The sequence below is a fragment of the Apostichopus japonicus genome, chromosome 8 (genome assembly GCF_037975245.1).
Source record: "Apostichopus japonicus isolate 1M-3 chromosome 8, ASM3797524v1, whole genome shotgun sequence".
Classification (NCBI taxonomy): domain Eukaryota; kingdom Metazoa; phylum Echinodermata; class Holothuroidea; order Aspidochirotida; family Stichopodidae; genus Apostichopus; species Apostichopus japonicus.
Genome location: NC_092568.1, coordinates 10998037 through 11018144, shown reverse-complemented (window position 1 = coordinate 11018144; position 20108 = coordinate 10998037). Strand labels below are relative to the sequence as shown.

Genomic DNA, 20108 nt, shown 5'->3' with positions numbered 1-20108 from the left:
GGTTCCTTTATAGAGGAACTCTAGTCTCAGAAGGAAATCTGACTCTGGGGAGGCCTGACCTTCGTGTTTAGTCATAGGGTTTACAAAGGCTGCGTGGTATATCCCAAGGTGGTTTTAAGGACATGGTGATAAAATCACTGAAGGCAGAACTCCATTCCAAAACAACTCCCTGGTGCAATCATTGAACAGGTTTGTTGTTGCAGAGCTATACATGACTCTGGTTCCAGTTTGTTGTAGACGCTACTGATGGCGCTTGTATAATTTGTTTAATGTTTATATTGATTCGACGGATGCCAAGAGAGCAAGTGGATGAGCAAAAAGAAAAAAAATGCAAAAAATATTACGTGAAAGCAGTCAGGTATAGGAATATGACAAATTTGTGATAGCTTCAATATGTGTAGCCAGTAATACAAATGAGGGCTCTGTGCTCTTACGCAGGGCTTTGTACTCTTACTCAGGGCTCTGTACTCTTACACAGGGCTGTATACTCTTAATCAGGGCTCTGTACTCTTACTCAGGGCTCTGTACTCTTACTCAGGGCTTTGTACTCTTACTCAGGGCATTGTACTGTTACTCTGGGCTCTGTACTCTTACTCTGGGCTATTACTCAGGGCATTGTACTCTTACTCTGGGCTCTGTACTCTTACTAAGGGCTCTGTACTCTTACTCAGGGCTTTTGTACTTTTACTCAGGGCTTTTGTACTCTTACTCAGGGCCTTTGTACTCTTACTCAGGGCTTTTGTACTCTTACTCAGGGCTTTTGTACACACACTAGAAGTCTCATAGTTACATAAGATTTTCATCCAAATAAACAACAAGGCAGCTTTATAGAGCGGCTCAACATGAAAAGAAATCGAGAACCATAAATATTTCTTTCTATATCTGGTTAGTTTTATTGCCAAGTAACTGTCAGTTCTTCATTTTGAGTAATAATTTACAAGTTGACAACAAGGGGGGGAAAATGGTTTAAATTGCATCGCATTGTCAACAGAGCCAAACTACAATCAACGTTATGACCCAAGAACAAGTATACTAGTAATCAAGCATAATCATAAACAGTTTATATCCTCCCAAATTTGTGTTACAAACAAAAATTACCCCAAAAAGAAATTACGGTTTGAAAATATTCAAATTATATGACAAATAAAAACACAAAGAAAAGGAGCACATTTTAATCAATGTGGAGATTTGGTCAATTCCATAAAAGGTGGGGCTATCATCGAAGCAGTTGGTTACCATGCAGTACTAACAATACATATGCCCAAGGTTTGTACCACTGGTATACTGTATACTTTGGTACTAATGTGCCCCCCAAGATCTTGAACTTGACCAATCCATTTTCAGAGCTTATTCAAAGGGTCAGAGTGTTACCTCTAGTTAAATTGGTACCTTTAACAGAAGCATCTAAGGTAATAATCCTTTGTTTAATAAGAAACAAAATCATAAAGAACGAAATCAAAGTAATCAATTTACAAAATCGTAGCATTCGTCCAAATAGCATGGGGAAAATTATTCATGAAAATTCACTGAATTCTTCAAATCAATTCTTTGAGGTATGTAAATTCAAAGAAATTTACTTTTACTTCAAAAGAAATCGATTTGCTTTATTCCGCATTTTTGAAACTTTTTTTTTCTATTCGATAAGGGTCAAGGTCACAATCTGCTAAACGATGTAATGATAAAATTTTTACAAAGAATGAAATATTCCATATGAGAGGTATTGCAGCTAGAGTTTCAAACCTTACATATGTTAATACCGGTGCAATATGAATGTCACAGAAATATGTCACAAAAGTTTTGTTTTGAATAATATTTACATTATCTTTAATACAAATTTAGGTGATATATATGATACAGTTAATCCCCAAACCAAAACACGTCATCGATTTTCGAGTAAACGAAAAACGTATTATCTTTGTACAAAAAGGAAAAATCAAAGGAAAAACAAATAAAATTGGGTCAAATTCCACTATCATCTTGAAAAAAGAAATTACTTTAGTTCACAAGTTTCCATTTGGCATCCACAATTGTGACTTGTTTCCCTATGTACAACAGAGCAGCAGATTTTTTTCAGAGATGGCCAGGACGGCTTTCTCCTGAGATTTCAAGCTGTATTTGGCTGTTAAAGTTCTTGAAATGCTGGCCAGATGATAAAAGATTCACTTTCATTACAATTAAAGTTTGATTTGTTGGTGCAGAAATGATGCATTTTGGAAACCCTTACAAACATACACTCAGCAACTACCAAACCGTAGCAATCATTTCTTCGGCGATTGGCATCTAGACGAAAAGCATTGCAAGCCCTTCTAGCAACTGAGACCATCAGCAAATGTCAACAGTTTTGGGCTTAATTCACCATCATTTTCTTGCATATTATATGTGTAATAGAAAACTTCCCAAACAAGTCTACCTTTATGAGTGATTGAAACAGGTGACACCCAAGAGCAATGAAATTGGATTCACTTTCTGTTCTTGTTCCAGTCAAACCATAACAATGACAGAATCCACTTTCATACTAGTCAGTGAAACCCACAGACAAGATTGACATTGCAAAATGTAAAATAGTGGATTCATTCAATTAAACCCTTCAAAATCTTTTCGATCCCTAACTACCGGATTCCGCTCGTCTTTAGATAATAAGCATTCCCAGAATGCTAAACATTACCCTTGTAGTTATACACATTTATGATCACTCCATTTTTCACCTTGTTCTACAGACAACTAAAAACCAAATGTGCAACTTCTACTCCTCTGCATTATCACAAACTCCGCGGACAGAATGAAACTAAAACAGAAAACGTTACTTACTTATATTTCTTTTGCAATTAGGAAAGCCCATTAGTACCTCATTAGTTGCGCAGTGGTTGGTGTCTTTGAGAAATAAATGCTGGTAAAGCTGGGTTGCTTTTTTTAATCAAATATATCTTGATAAGTTTGCTTTCTCAACGAAATACATTTCCACCAACCTGTTCTTCAAAACGTACAATTTCCAAGAAGAAAAAAGTAGGAAAAACATCACCAATATTTGCTCTTGTAAAGAGGGCATCGCCAAAATGTACTTCGATGGTGTTCTCCTTACCAGATATAATATTGGTGATTATTTTTAACCCAACAGAATTTACTCCCTTTTTTCTCTTTTCATATTTTGGATCACACTATTGGGCATTTGTAAAACAATAGCTTAAATTTAAAATCAATTACACATCTTTCTTTTGGAGTGAATTTCCATGATTTTTCTCTCCAATATTTCCATCATTGACCCTATTGAAAATGAATTTCCTGGTCATAATATCAAGCAGCTGGAAGGATATTTTGATGGGCTATAAAAAGAAACCTTTTACGATCACAGCCGGTAAGTCTCTTTATCAGCTCAGAAGCATTGCATCCTGATGGTGTATGAAAAGATAGAATGTAGTGTACTAAATGATAGTGCATGCAAGGGAAGCATAAGGAAGTGTGCAACATAATAGTGTTTGCAGTCCTGCTCTACAAATACAGAACTACTCGGAACGAAAGATCCATTCGATGTCCACTCTCTAACAAATGCCTGACGCCACCTGACAGCCATGTGATCCGAAGAGGAGGCTGTCCGGCTCGCTAATTTCAGACAATTATGTATCACAGCTATCGAGGATTACTCAAAATTGATTGAACTAAGGCACACTAAAACATTTTGCTCTCTGTCAATCTAGCGACAACAAATATACAATAAAATTACCAACGTGCAAACTCTTTTCGCCGTTATCTTCATCACTTGAAGTGTAACCTTGACTAGTTGAGCTGATAAACTTTGCAAGTGTTTATCAGATTTTTTTAAAGAAGAAAAGAAGGATTTTGCATGCTTGAATCCTACACACTTCAATCACAAAGAGAGTTTATAGACAATATCAACAATGATCACCTCTTTGCCTTTCTATCCTTTAACATTCACATTTTTTAAATTCTCTTTCAAATTCATAGAGAAGGTAATTCTTCAAATGCGGTACAGCCATGTCAATGTTAGTAGTTTTTCTTGTCTCCAATACCAAAGTAACGAAACCCTAGTAGTTTTTCTTGTCTCCAATACCAAAGTAACGAAACCCACCTCCGGTGTTTTATCCTCAGGAGTTGGATGCGGACAGTGGCTGTTTATCGGTAGAGGTGGTCACCACCATGGGCGATGGGACGACTGGAACGGTGAGCGGTACTGTCACCACCGGTGGACGGGACAGGGGACCTGCCACACCCGGTGGCTGTGGTATTGTCAAGGCAGTCGTACCTCCCGGTCGGATCAGTGGAGGGGGTTGTTTCTGCATGCTCACTTTCGGTTGCATGAGCCTTAAATTAAAAACGAAATACTTTGTCATGTGCATGGAACGATTGAATTTCCATACGTCTAAAACAGAATTGTCAATCTGTCAGAGCATTTAAGATAAGATAAGATAAACTTTATTAAACCCCACAAAGGGTTACTGAATGCTCACATAAAAACAGTATTATACAAATACAAGTATACTAAAAAAGTTACAAAAGGGCAAGAACAAATAAACAAAGCAGGACATATTTAAAACATTGCACAGTGACAAATTTCCCGTTTCCCTCCGATCCACCAATCTAGTACGAGGGCAAAAGGTGGGCAGAGCCAAACTATGCCAAAATAACCAAAAGTGCAGCAGCCTGTAAGCAGGTCTTCAGAACCCTATTAATGCGTCCCGCAGAAACTTTATAATAGTCACCGCGATGTTTTTCCACCGACTATGCATCTTCACCAAAACAACGAATCTCACTAGATGAAGGCACGACTTGTAGTAAGATCATCAACAGATGGATAACAAGTGTGTTACACCATTTATTTCCCATATAGTCTAAATAATATATTCAAGCATGAAGTTAGACTATCCTTCAGTGTTCCGGCTCGTAGATTGAGTGCAAAATATCACTGTGGCCGGCAAGATTAATATCACACACACTATCCACCCCCTGCCCCTGAATTAAGGGTACCTTACAAAAGGGACCCCTGGGGTAACCTGGGCTTTGTGAAGGTAGCAACTCTCTCACCTAGACTGTGGTGGAATGATGGATGGTTTCTGAGATGGTACTGGGTTGCTTGGTTTCAAGGGTGGTGGGGTGGCACCTGATGCCAGCGAGGCATGGGAATGGCTGGTCAATGGTGGGGTACCTCCGACATCCTGCTGAAGGAAAAAACATATAGTCTCTGGTTAGATGAATCACTACATTATGCAACTCTCTGAAATCAACTAACTACTGACTTGTTAGCTCACAGATAGTATCTTGATCTCTATCACGGCTGTATACTTTGTAGTTTCGTAGGTTTTGCACAATATTGAAACTGTATGAAGCCGAAAGACCGTTGTAAGTAGCGAGACTTAAATATGCACCCATTCAGTGACGTGTAGTACTTGCTGCTACAAAGGAATTACTTGGAAATATCGCGACAAAGAGAATTGCTATAAAGCCTATAAGTAAGGGCTAAGGACAACTTTCTAACAGTTTAGGCCAAACACTAAGATTGATGAAGTGTGAGTTTATCCGCCCAACAAACACAAAGCGGTATGTGAATGAACAAACTTTAACCTTTCAGATGCCAACGAACCAAAATGAGGCTGCCTTCACACTGATGGCATCTTGTTTCGGACAAAAGTGAAAATGTTTAGCACGAACGTATACATGGCATTACAGTTACACAGACATGGCAGTGTGGTATAGAGAAATCAAGAGAGTGTCTTGTCAGACAAGAAACAAGACACTAGAGCTATCCTAAGCCTACCGCTACTGCTTAGCTCTGTTTTAACCTTCTCCTTGTGACGGCTGACCTGCTCTGCCTCTTACTCCTCCAAGAAACAAGACACTAGAGCTATCCTAAGCCTACTGCTGCTGCTTACCTCTGTTTTAGCCTTCTCCTTGTAAATATCGCGACAAAGAGAATTGCTATAAAGCCTATAAGTAAGGGCTAAGGACAACTTTCTAACAGTTTAGGCCAAACACTAAGATTGATGAAGTGTGAGTTTATCCGCCCAACAAACACAAAGCGGTATGTGAATGAACAAACTTTAACCTTTCAGATGCCAACGAACCAAAATGAGGCTGCCTTCACACTGATGGCATCTTGTTTCGGACAAAAGTGAAAATGTTTAGCACGAACGTATACATGGCATTACAGTTACACAGACATGGCAGTGTGGTATAGAGAAATCAAGAGAGTGTCTTGTCAGACAAGAAACAAGACACTAGAGCTATCCTAAGCCTACTGCTACTGCTTAGCTCTGTTTTAACCTTCTTGTAAAGGCTGACCTGCTCTGCCTCTTACGCCTCCAAGACACTAGAGCTATCCTAAGCCTACTGCTGCTGCTTACCTCTGTTTTAGCCTTCTCCTTGTAAAGGCTGACCTGCTCTGCCTCGTACTCCTCCAACACCTTGTCCAGGTTAAAGCGCCGTCTAAAGTTCATCATGAAACTACGGCACTGCAGGACCGTCTTGTTTCCGACGACGTCCGCGATCGCCTGGTGATTGCGGCCGTATTTGCGGATGGCTGCAGAAGATAAAACATTGATAGGGTGTGTGATAAACTTGACGAGACAACTTACGTAAGGAACACTGGAACAACTGTAATCAAGACTTTCGTCCTTTGACAGCAGCCTTCTCTTTAGATTTGGGTACAGTTTTTGCATACTTTGCTATAACAGTGTTATTGCTGTTTTTGTTGAAAGTTTACGTTCCTTTTTTTGTCATAAATATTTTGATCTGCCTTCATTTATACCACATTTCGCTTGTGTATGTGATATATTGTGTATGTGATATATGTTTCCATTGGCATTCCAATCCGCGGTCCAAGATCCATGCGTTGAGTCGTGCTCTCTCTAAGCAAAACCTACAATTGACTCACCTGGATCAGACAACGATACTAAAAAAAGTAAAAAGAGGTCCATGATACTGTTGTGGCATACTAATCTCCTTTACGTCACTCTATCTTGACCAGTTTCACAAACAACTGCAGTACACTGTAGTTAGCTGTTCAAGAGCTCGCTTCATCATTTTGTAAATATGCAAATCCTTTAGTATGTGTATATCATGGCCACTGACCTCTAGTAAACAAATGACTTATGTAAACATGTAACTAATGAGAGATTAATATCCTGGTTGTGACGCTTAATGAAAGTTGACTGTGGGCGGCAGCAGACTTGCAGTACGACGAGTACAACAGCATAAGTACCAGGACGATTCCACTTGGTATGTAAGTACCAGTAAAAGGGCCATTCCACTTGGTATGTGAGTACCAACATGATTACAAGGTTTTATGCCTATGTTACTGTACATAGTCATGAACTAGGATCAGTGCAGAGTTTCCAAACTTGTTAGTACGTGAACGAGTACAGCTGTATGTGGGGGCGAACGTGAGTACGGGCAACTACGTCCGCATACAAGTACCAGTATGGACTAGCTACAGGTCTGGTAACTACCTCCAGACACTTTCATCTACCTGGTTGTACCCAGTTGGTTCTAGAGAAGGTACTTCCAAGTGAACAAAACATTTGCACTAACTACTCCAGTGTAATAAATTGTTGGCAACCCTTAACCCCAAATTTCTGTCTTCCCAAGTGTATGTATCTCGTTATTTTCATCTCCTCCAACAACCTCTTTCAATAATTTACTCACAATCAACAAATACTATCAACCACCATCCCCAGTGTGGTCTTTGTGGATTCCTGTTTTCACAGGGAGCCATCTATTTGATAGATACCTTGCACGGCAATGAGCTGTTCTTCGTTCGTCCAGCGTGAGCTATTCTTCTGGTTCAGTTCTGGTGGTTGCATGGCCTCAATGCTGGTAACCTTATCTTGCTGGTATGCTAGCCACTGTTTGTTATATTGTATCTATTGAAACAATGGAATCAACTCCATGTTAAGCAGGACTCACTTCCTGCTATCAAACTGAAAACCACAAACGTTGTGAACGTTGTGAAATATTCTGTATAAGTTCAGCAAGTTAGCAAGAGTGTGCTAACTTTCTAACTTATCATCTAATAATACCTCAATGTTGGTTGACTACTTTTCTCCAACATATAGTACATTCCTGAAAACAAAATGGCAATGGCAATGCCATTGCAAAATTGGAATTAAACCCTGGATACTGGTTTATATCTGCAGTTAGAGTTACTAATTCCTTTAGTTCATTTACATTATTACAGCAGGAAGCTATTAATCACACAAGCCCAAGTTTACAGAAGCAGCTTCTAAGGAAATTTGGTAAGTTGCTATTAGTTTGTGAGTCATACACACATTCATATCACAGAGCATGTGTAAGATACAGTAAAGGAAATCCATTTCGTCCATATATATATACATACATATATATCTACATTTATAGATATATATAGATATAATATATATTCATATGCATATGCATGCAATGGAGTTGGTACATGTGACCTGGTGCTACATACATGAATGAAAGTGAAGCTAAACCTGTAACTATTTTTCTCTTTTAGAAAAAAAAGAAAAAAAACTCTGAATAACTGATAATCGCCAACTAAATTGAGACACTGACATTTGGGACACTCTGGAATCATTATTCAGCCACTCTTCCCTATCCCTTCCCCAGCTCTGATGATTAAAGTGTTCATTCGTACAATCGGCCAACGCATCATTGAACTAAATAGCTGCAAGCTTGAGGTCATGTGATCTGGCTTCATTGCTTGCTGTATAGGTACATGGAGTCACATATACCTAGAGTGGCTATATGAAAATCACTGGTCAAAACAGAGGACGCCACTTCACGTCTTTTCTGAACCCTCAGTGTGAGAGTTGTGGCTAGGCTTCACGTACATCCTTGTACCGGCATGCTAGGCTTCACGTATACCCTCGTACCGGTCATTATCGTTCTCACCTGTCTCTTGGCGTTGACGATGTCGTTGTCCAGTGCTTTGAATACTGCGTCCCCCTGGTTGTTACTGACGGTCAGTAGGTCCTCTTTATCGATGTACATCCCCTTTGGCGGTTTCTTGGGCATCTTTCCTCCCGGGTGATGGCGGTTGCTCTGGCTCTCGTTCTTGACCGGTCCTACGTGCTGTCTCATCACACCGGTACGCCTGCAGATGAAGCACGCGCAGACATGACAAACAAAACATGTTTCCCAACATTACATTACAACATTACATTAAATGTTTACTTCCCTAGGCCAAAAGAGGTTCTACCTTAACCCTGTGTCATTGGAGTTAAATATTTAACATTATGCCCCACACTCTGATTTCTCTCCTTCATAAACTCCCTATCCTCAACTCTGTTTTCATCTGAAGAAATACAAAAACATTTGCTGGCCTATTTGCTTTCATTGAGTCAGTGACCCTTTGAACTTATAATGCTGAGCACAGGGACGTCCCAAAAATTTCCTTACACGAACTGAAATGAAACTATGAACCCGTTGAGGGGAAATCCTGGAATCGATGTGAAATATTCGGTTGGTGATTATGATTCCGGAACTGCGACTGAACTTTACAGAAATGATGCTTAAGTTGGAGCATTCCTCACTTTTATCGGGAGTAAACATCTGACTAATCCAAACTACAAACCCTAACTATATAAAAGTCTTACAATGATACACTGCACACATATTCACAAAATTATAAATATCTGAATTTTAACCATGTTTGCCTAGCCTTAAGTAACTATCTCGACCTAATAAACTTTCAGCTTTACAACATTATAACCCACACTCCAATGTCAAACATACTGCTCATTTGAATTAAAACCTTACCTCCAATAGCTGTAGCACGGATTGCAGAGTGAACCTTTGGGAGTCGTGTGAAGCTGGCTGACAGATGCAGCGCAGTTGTTGCACGCACCCTTGGAGGCTGGATCACTGGCCGCCACCGCAGACTGGGAGAAGAAGCAAAATATGATATGCTTATATTACCTCAACACTTTAATAATATTATTATTATATAATAGTCTGACTGTTAGGCACCAGCTGCAAGGTGCTAAGAGGACACATCAGCATATTGTATTGCAACTTACACTTTCCAATGGTAGATGACCTTTTCTACACATAATTTGAATTTATTCTTACCACTTTAAAGAACTAGTTTAGCCTTTACCAACGCCCTTCCTCCCCCCCCCCCCCGACCCAAAAATAGAAACCATTCCTCCCTAAGGACTTCAAAACCTCTGATAAGCTCTGATTCATTACTTGTAAAGATAAAGTTTGTGATTTTGGTTCCTTTTTGAAAAGTGCATGTGAGAGAAAAAAGAGACTGGACGACGAACCTTCTCGACGGCTGCTTCTCCTTCCTTTGGAGGGTTTTCAGTTGTATCCATCGCCTGCTCCGTCTCACTATAAGGTAAGAGTACAACCAACACGTGAATTAGAAGGTACAAAAACGATAAAGGTATCACAAAAAATTGTAACAAAAAAAAAAAAAGGAAAAAAAATTAAATAAAGCCATTTAACATAACATATTCTCATCGAGAGGCAGAGACATAAGGTATTACAAAACGATAAAGGAATAACAAAAAATTGTGAAAAAAAAAAAAAAATCAATAAAGCCACGTTACATTTAACATATTCTCATCGAGAGGCAGAGAGGCAAGGTTGTACAGAATGCAGTTGGTTGCAATTCACTCTGTACAAAGACACTTTTTTCTTCAAATCCATGGATTCACCAAAATTACTGGTAAAACAAACCTTATGAAGACTAGCCAGTATTGATTCTCATTCAACCATGTCGTCATAGCTTCCTCATAGTTTAGGGGAAAAAAACAAAAATCTACCAGCATACATGCTAATTTAACAACAAATTAGAGTTGTCCCTTAATGGAATAAGTCAAATTACAAACTTTTGTCAAAGAAAACAAAAGGAACAAAATTGATGCTCCTGGGATCCCAAGTTAACATCTCCAACCAATGAGAGTGTGAATAACTTTCTCAAATAATAAAGGGATATGAAGACATCCCCATTTACTATCACTGTCACTTAGCCATGGCTAAAGAAGTTGTTTCCAAGCCATGGAAAGAACAGAACCAAACTACAATGTACAAACCAGAAATACCAAATCTAAGTAAGCTAGATGCCTCTACAATGCAAAGCAGCATTAAATAAAGTATATTTTCAGAACATGGTCATTTGGAGAGTATTAAATAATTACAGACTGGGCTCATGCCATGAGTGACATGTTACCCCCCACCTGCCACACCCCCCCTTTCCTCCCCATCCAATGGTGGAACCACTGGTGGAGGTGCAATGACCAGCGTTAGTGATATATACCATATACGCTGATGCAAAAAAAAAAGAGTTCGAAGAGAAAAATGTTGTAAGTAAAGATGGAAAAAAAGTTTAACAGCTTCCTCATAACTCAATGTTTGTAAGAGAGTCTGCAATTATTTTCCAGGGAATAGTTTGTAATGTTCACATCTTGAATGACAATTTTTCAGTTTATGAATTTTACTCATTTGACAAAATAACGAAAATAGGTACTCTTCTGTGCGTAAAACGTGCTACACACAACTTTGCATTATAAATCTATACGTTTGGAACAGCACTGTGCCTATATGCTAAAGAGGATGAAATACAGACAGACTTTCAAGTTTTGGCCTTACCCTTCCTCCTTGCCTCCAGATGCTAGTTTCTTAGCCTGTCTGTCCATCAGACTGGTCCTCGTTCTGTTTTTCTTCCATTGGTAGTAATATTTCACAAGACTGCTGATGGATTTATCCGGCAACTGCAATGATATAATCAAAACATGAGAGTAAAATGAAAACCAATAAGGTTGATGCTGGTACTCGGGTACTGTACGTTGTGCAGTTAATTATCCGCACAACATTGTTAGCTGGATTTGGGGATTGGTTTTTCATGGATATACAAGTTGTACTGGCTATCACTTATTAATATGGCCAACAGTCTAAGGACTCTGAAGAAAACATACTGTCATAAGGCATGTGAAAATTTTATTTATTAGTTTATTTATTTATTTATTCATTCCAGTATAAATATAGAATTTATAAAGAGGAGTCATAAACAGGAAGAAATAACAGAAGAAATAACTAATATAAGAGGAAAAGAAAATTAAGATGATAGGATATCATTGTAACTCTCTTCAATAAGGGCATGAGAGGCACTGTGCATCTATGTAGACTGGTAGTACATTTGCTTTGGAAAAGAAATTTCTCTAAATACACATTGGTTAGTGGGACTGTAGTATTTCGTTTGAAGGTCTGATTATGCGATGTCTACAAATTGTCTAGTATATACCAGAAAGGTCTCTGTGAAATGAACTGTGTCAAATCTTCTTGTGAAGGGTATCTAATTTCTAATGTAGCTAAACAGGTACCAATGGGCTAACCCAGTCGGTAGAACAAGAATGCAGTTGTGTGGGGAGACAGGGAAGTGAGGTGTAAAGTAAGATCTGTAGGTCACAACAGAGCAGCTGGTGAGGATATTCTTAAATACTTAAATACTGCATGTCCAATGTTGGCAAATTGCTCTGCCAATCAAACACAACATTTTAGGGAAAGGGGGTATGACTTATGGATTCAAAGCTGCACAAGGTCTTCTGATATTTTTACCACCCAGTTGTTTTTTTTAAATAAAAACTTTTTAAGGTTTTAAATATCTTGCTTTCTCTTTTGTGCAAGAATTATGGGCTCTGATATGTAAGTCAGAATACTGTATGAGTTGCTGTAGTACTGTATTTATCTCCATTCTCGATGAAACCTTCACAAACTTCTACTGGATCAGTCACTTAGAGGCACAACACGTTACAACAAACACCGGCTACGATACTAATAGAACATGTGTACAGCAGCTGCTCACCATTTGACGGATACGATGGAAGCTCTTCCCATGAAAACTAAACGCTTGCTCAAACAGGACTCGGTCTTCCACGGTCCACTCGTCGGGGAATGGCGTGAAGTTTGGCAGGTCCGCCAACGATTTCTCGACGTTGTGTTTGTGCCAAAACAGCATGCCGAGGGCCTGTTCGGCACTGTAGCCGTACTTGTCTTTGGCGAGAGAAATGTACTCGTCCACTGCAAGACACAGAGTGAAACGTCCAAATTTTGTGATTTAAGTCATAATGCACAGTTACCTGAAACAACAAATCCTTTGACTGAAAGATTTGCTTTAAGTTGGATATACAGTGTGTATATAAAAAATATAGGGTAAAATAAAGTCATTGATTCAATGATGAAATAAGCTTGTAAAGTAAACTTCTATTTTGAACAAGCAATAGAATAACTTGCAAGGGTCAAGTTGTCTCCTTTAGATACCCATCCTGCTTTTCTCCCTCCTTCCATTAATATTTGTTTTCCCTTCACCATGGTCATGTCCTGTCAATAAAACTGAAAGCAGCAGCCCCGGGATTGATTCAGCTTCAGGAATCATGTTACAATAACAGTACTTAGTACGAGACTACTTACTGTATTTATGACAACAAATCAAAGTAGAATGTAAGTGTAGCAGCCCATAAAATAAATTTTGCAAGTAAAATGTTACCCAGTGCTTTATCCAAAGTTCAATGTGTTAAAAGCACTGACAATTTCATGTTGTTACGACCACCCAAAGTGAGTGAGTCTAGTTTCCTAAAGAGAGAGCTCTCTAAAATACCATGCAGTAAAATACACTAATGTTGTGTGTTTTTACACTACAGTTAGATTAAATAATGCTGACCATCAAGTCAGTAAAAATTAAGAACTAAAACAACTTTCTCAAGTTATGATTTTGAACGAATTTTCTTTTCTTTTCTTTGATAATAAAGGAATATTAGCTTTACTGTACTGTAGTGAACTTTCATAGTGCAGATAATTAAGTAAAGTTGAAAAGTTTGTACCTTTTGTGTAGCTAGTAAATATACATAGCCTTTTCTTGTGTGTGAGTGTACATAGCGATTTGTTTATTTGTTGCAGTGGAGCCCTTTTGTGTAGCTAGTAAAGATGTACGCCTTTTCTTGTGTGTGAGTGTACATTTGTTGAAGTGGAGCCCTTTGTGTAGCATTTTATCACTATTTTTTATTTAGCACTATGTGATTAATATCGAAATGAAAACATATCAGGTCGCTGAAATTGCACTTTTAAAACAAAATTTCCAAAATTTGGCAAGTTTACTTACAAACTGTGAGTTCATCTTTACCCTGTGTATGCACAGTGGAACTCTGGCACGTTATTGGGAACACCTAATGACCTCAGGCATATATACATTTAGAGTACATGCTGTACAGTCATTCATGAATATTCAACAGTATATGTGCATACTTCAGGTTGCCATACGAGTACATACATGTACATTATCACATATTATAATGTACATGTATCAAAGTACAATAAGACACAGACGGAATAGCCAGGAATATCAAGGATCAGAGTACAAAAGCTACATAAATCCTAACTTCACATGACCTTGAGCATAAATTGTAATGTCACCAACCTTGCCTACCATAGGCCCTATACAAAATTTCAAGGCTATTTTTTTTTTTTTCAGGGTTATGTTTTAATAAATACTTAAATAGTACAGCCCTGATGAATCAACATTTCCTATTTATAACACTTTCTGGACAGATACAGTAGGCCTCCTTCCTATCAAGGTTCAAACTTAGCATTTGATATTAAAACTGTAATACACTGAAGTACAGTAGGACACAGTTCAAGGAACAGCAAGGACATTTTCTACAAAAATTTACCTCAGCTGTGATGAGTCAGCATTTCCTATTTATAATATGGACATACTGTAGGCCATCAAGGTGAAAACTTGGCACAAGATTTTAAAACTACCTTTGTACATACCAAATCTGAGCTTCTTCATAGTATTTTGCAGCATACATGTTTGTCTGTATGTAATATGACTGTTCTTAAGAACCTAAATATTAGCTGCACTAGGATGCACAATGTGGACTTGTATGTACACCTTGACTTGGTATGTAGCAACAATATACTTAGCACTTTGGTAACTTGCATACATTGTCAACATTTTATAACATTTATCACCATCTATATAAGCTATTTAATCATGAAATACTGAAATATTATTGATAGAGCAATTAAAACAAACAGTATAAATTGATCAACTGCATTACATGTATATGTATACATATTAACAATATCCACATAAATTGTGTTAAAAATTGTTAGGCTGAGTTTGCATAGCACTAACAACTTAGCTAATTGAACAGACATATCACATATATTCCACAGCACCTAGCTATTTCTGATTCTCATTGAATGTATCACATGTAGGTCCCAGTGATTGAATAAAGACCATGTACTGTACGTGTGTTCAGTAGCACTGTGTAATGCACATGTAATGTTTTGAATTAGGCTGGGAAGAAAAGGGGCAAAGGTAAAAAATGCAACCATTTAAGGTAGTATACAAACTACTATAAGCTCAGGTGACAAATTTTTTCGGGAAATCCAGGACATATTGATGTCGACCTCCACACCTTCCCCACACCCCCTCCCCATGCTTCCCTTCTCATGTTGACATCAAAGGTTAGAACCAACTGTACTTTTACAGGAAGGCAATTTGAGGGTCTCTCCGTGTTTTGGTGGTCCTAGATTGCTGTATGAAATGCCAAAGATAACTATAGCACACCTCATCCTAAACCAAGTGTTTTTTCCGAGATTCTAAAAAGCCAATGCCAAAACTTTGAAGGTAACTGGAAGCCTTATTATTAGTGCAACAGGATGCGTTGCATGAATTACAGGCTACATGAGATTATTCAATGATCTGGGATGCCTTTATCTGTGAGCCATGTGACTGAAATGTATGTTTGTAGCTAGAGTAGTTGAAAGCAATCACCGCTAAGCCGTAACTATTTGGTTCGCGCTGCTAAAATTTAAATCATTCGGGCTCTTTTACAAATTTCAGTGATATTCCAGTCATATTTACGTAGCTGAAATCAAGTTGCACCCAGTTTGAACAGTGAGTTGTATCATGAAGGTGCTGTATATACATACATATATTCATGTGTTAATTTGTGTACATGAATTCCAGATTTAAACATAATAAGTCGGTACCAGAAACAGCGCCCATGGAAGCATCTGGTCAAGTTACTGTAATTAAATCACAAACTACATCAAGTCGCCGGCAAAAGTCCTTCCATTTTTGATTTGATGATTTCAGCCTTGTTGTAGATGTTCACCAAGCATCGTGCATAAATTGGACGATTACATTATGCACAAGTGTGCAGCTCTCCTATTGCTACAGTACACAAGCTCAGTATTTGAATATAACCTGCTGCCCATTTCCACAGGGTCGGCTTTGGTATGTAGGAACATGCGCACATGACAAGGAAATGTATTAAACATTTTCCACAAATCAGTGGCGTAGGAAGGTACTTTTGAGTGGGGGGGGCTGAAGACTGATGGACGGCCTGGGGGAGGGGTCTAAGAGGAGGGGTGTCCCCCTCCCCTTTGAAATTTTTTGCATTTCCAGGTGGCCTCAGATGCAACTTGGTGCAATATAGCACACTTCAACACCCACTCCATTTTGTAAACTTAATTTTGTATTTTCACCTGGCCTTAGATGCAATTTGGTGCTCCAAATGAGATTTTTTTTCTCATTTGGAAATGAAAAAGGGGTTTTCTGACTTGCGAAGCGGGGGGCGGAATGATACTTCCGCCCCTCCACATTTTTCACTGGGGGGGCTGGCGCCCCCCAGCCCCCCCGGTTCCTACGCCCTTGCCACAAATTGTTCCCATGGAACAATTGTTCATCCAAAAGAGGTACGGTCTACTGTACAATTACAAGATCATTAATTTGACAGTACTTATTAAGTGATATAAATTTCCAACTTCCGTCTCAATTTCTTATATATGATGCTGGGTTAGCCCTACAGTACTAGCAATCTGTACACGATTAGCTTTAGCAGGTATAAGCTAAAAGTGGGTGTTTCTTTTCCATTTAAACAAATAAAAGATTTATTGGGATTTTTTTTTTTTTTTGTAAACTGTTTTTAAATCTGTTGTAAGATGTGCAGAATGCAAAAGACTGCTAGATACATTTATCTGTGCCCAACTGTAAATTAACATCTAAACAAATTACACACCAGCATCAAAATTCAATTATTTATACTTACATTTGGCGTCAAGAATATGAGCAGAGGGAGACCAGACCAGAAGTGCTTCTGGACGATTGTCACCTCTCTTCAACAGGGGTACATCTAAGAGACAGACCAAGATATGCATTAATGTATTATTAAATTTATACAAACAAATAAATGCTACATATACTGTAACTAGTATATACTACATTTGTAAAATTTTCAGTGTGATCATACTGTGTCAAAAGTAATGTAATAAACTTCCCATTGAAAGGGTGTGAAGACTCGCGCAAAAAGAAACGTCTAATGCCGGTAATCTGACCTAGTTTCGAATAAGGTGTAACAGAAGTGTTAGACACCACCATGGATCCCAGAAAAAACGCACACAGCTTGCTACCGTTGGTAATTAGACACTAGTGTACAGTCAGTACACAGAGCTGCGGTCAATACCCACAGCACAGTGTACAAACGATATAGCGATGGACATCTCAGGTCCAGCTAAAGATAACAAGGTATCACGTTTCATTACTGTCTGCATTTTGTAGCGACAATCAGAAAATTTCACTTGCAAGCAACGAAAAGTTAACTTTTTCCGAGCGCGGCTCACGGTTTGGGGCGAGTCTTCAATGCCTTTAAACATCAATACATAAATTTGGTTATCAAAGGCGGCATAATTGACAACACATACCCCATACAGTACCTCTTAAAAAGGGGTAGGGGCCACTGTTGACCTGCAAATTCATTTCAGTCAGAGATAATGGCCATATATACTATAAGGGACATCTGGCCACTTAATGTACACATTCAGAGAACATCTTAAATTTATGACAAATTGTTGTTAACTGTAAGTATTATAGCAACAGTTTTAACAAAAGGCATCAAGGGTCCATACAGGCACTAATAAACCAAGAAGCAGAAAGACCACAACCTTTAATCCATTGCCATTGTTTAATGTAAAATTAGTATTGAAGAAAATATAAGTTATATACAGCAGAACCCCAATTATCCAAACCCCTGATTTTCCGACCTGGCCATCCAATCATTAACAAAAAGGTAATTCAGTAAAGCCTCTTCAATTCTGATCTTGATAGAGATCTATATCACTGAAATTTGAACTTTGAAGTTCAGTATAGTAATGAGGCCAATACTGCGGTAATATATGAAGTATATACTGAACAAGTAATTAAGTGGTCAGAGTGGTGAAAGTGCGTGGGAAATCCCAACCCCCCCCCTTCTCCCAACCTCCCAAAATGAAACACAAATGCTTTTTTACTTTTTCATTTCAGAATACAAACCTCAAGCAATCAATTCATAGACGTGAGGAATAATTTTTGATTCTACTGTACATACATGCAAAAAGATGAAATATGCAATACTTGAAATACATTTGCATACCCACATCTGTTATCATTATCATCAATATTTATTACCTGTTGTTTGGTAATATTTAACAAATTTTCTACAAGTTGAGCCTTGAATACTAATAAACAACATAAGAGACAAAATGCCACCTCCCCCACCCCCCCCCCCCCGACACCCCCCCCCACCCCACTCTCCCAACATCCTCTCCTGATTCCCAATCCAACGGTGTTGTTTGGGTTATCCCTACAGATGCATAATGGCTTCACGACTTTCATGTTCAACTTCTAGTGCCCATGCACCAGCGTAAGAAAAACGCAGTTTGTTCAATAAACCAAAGTACAGTATTGTGAAGCTACATCTCTACCGTATGTGGAAGAAAATGTCTCCCCCGTGATATCTTCTATTTGTACATTCTCCTAGGATGCAAACAAGGCCGGTCTTATCAGAGCATCTCTTCAAATCAGCTCCGTATCTACCGTAAAATCATATAAAATGAGAAAATTTCATAACTAATAGCAAGGTAGTACATTCTACGAATAATATTGTAAATATCATGTAAACTTTGAAAATGCAAATGATGATTCGACCTACCAATTTGAACTTCTGGAATCTCAGCTTGATACTCTGATCCAATACGCATACCAGGCTCTGAAAATGCAATTTAATACTCCAATAAATATTTCTTCAGGAAAAGCAACATACACGAACTAAAATATTGATACAATGTTTTGACAGTCGCATAAGAGGATGAGACAATGAGATCTTACCACTCTCTTCGTCTGAGCTACTTCCACTTTCTTCACTTGGTCGACCATTCGAACTATTCGCTCCTGATGCAGTGCCGTTTGAGCGATGGTTTTGCTCCGAGCCATTATTCTTATCAACAACGACCATTTTCAATGAGATTTAGGGATTATTGCCTTAATGTGATAAAATTGATGCAATATCTTCCTCTCTAAAGACTGAATTTCAATCAAGATGAGGAAACGATTCTCCTTGACATTGGTTACTGTGCTTTTGTTCGAACCCCTTGTGCTCTTGTGTGGACTTCCAGTGCGAAATCAATGCATGTGTGTGATCTTCGAAACGTAGTACTGCAAGTACACGTATACTGCACAGTACTCTGCGTTGTGGTAGAGTACAGAAACAGTAGTAAACACTACGGTATGCAAGTAAAGTGCAAGTACAGTGCTGTAGGCACCAGTGCAGCAGCGCACGACCTTCCTGCTTGGCTACACTATTCCATATTATTCCGCTGGGATGAGATTTGGACAAAACTTAACAAATTGAAAAAACGACTTAAAAACGATATCCTCTTACACAATCAGGGACTAACAGTATCATATATATAACACAGTGAAGTCGGAGGTTGAATTTTGTTACGAACTATTTTGAACAGCGTAGATAATTCTTGACAAAGGAAAGAATTGCCTTCATGTAACGTAGAGTTTAACGGGGAATACAAGCTCTACATTTAGTTGTAAGTAGGGATTGTCTTTCAAGAGAAGTCAGGATCATCATGCTATTTCTTTTACTATTGCAATCAAATTCAAATCTTCTATTCTACCGTTAGTATTTCTGCTATGATATGAAATATTTAGAACAATATAGTAGATAATTTGTGTCAAGTTGTTGGAAACGCACACCCGTTTGTACACCTAAATTACTTCCCGAGTTACCGGGATTACTGATTATTGCAAACGTGGTAGTGGGAAGCCCCGTTTA

At 38.4% G+C, this 20108-nt stretch overlaps 1 protein-coding gene across 3 annotated transcripts; it reads right to left on the bottom strand.

The window, feature by feature from the left end:
- Positions 1 to 869: 869 nt before the first annotated feature.
- Positions 870 to 19816, bottom strand: LOC139970729 (REST corepressor 1-like). 3 transcript variants are annotated; one of them, XM_071976676.1, is made up of 13 exons: positions 19151 to 19815; positions 18975 to 19031; positions 17058 to 17141; positions 12803 to 13017; positions 11590 to 11711; positions 10260 to 10326; positions 9751 to 9872; positions 8884 to 9085; positions 7739 to 7871; positions 6354 to 6529; positions 5038 to 5171; positions 4085 to 4317; positions 870 to 3386 (listed from the first exon to the last, which is right to left on the bottom strand). In XM_071976676.1, the coding sequence occupies exons 1-12, from the start codon at positions 19275 to 19277 to the stop codon at positions 4101 to 4103; spliced, it is 1656 nt and encodes a 551-aa protein (XP_071832777.1). In that variant the 5' UTR covers positions 19278 to 19815; the 3' UTR covers positions 870 to 3386; positions 4085 to 4100. The 3 variants fall into 3 exon arrangements, with proteins under 3 accessions (XP_071832777.1, XP_071832778.1, XP_071832776.1); XM_071976677.1 differs by having other exon boundaries at positions 870 to 4317; positions 5038 to 5168; positions 19151 to 19816; XM_071976675.1 differs by having other exon boundaries at positions 870 to 4317.
- Between the last annotated feature and the right edge of the window lie 292 nt (positions 19817 to 20108).

What these genes read in the sequence shown, in the direction of transcription:
- LOC139970729 (XM_071976675.1), bottom strand. Translation starts at nt 19,277, where the DNA reads ATGGTCGTTGTTGATAAGAATAATGGCTCGGAGCAAAACCATCGCTCA. An exon ending in TCTGGAGGCAAGGAGGAAGG is followed by an intron (nt 10,327 to 11,589) that starts GTAAGGCCAAAA and finishes CTTACCTTATAG; the next exon opens with TGAGACGGAGCAGGCGATGG. An exon ending in CCGTGCTACAGCTATTGGAG is followed by an intron (nt 9,086 to 9,750) that starts GTAAGGTTTTAA and finishes CTTCATCTGCAG; the next exon opens with GCGTACCGGTGTGATGAGAC.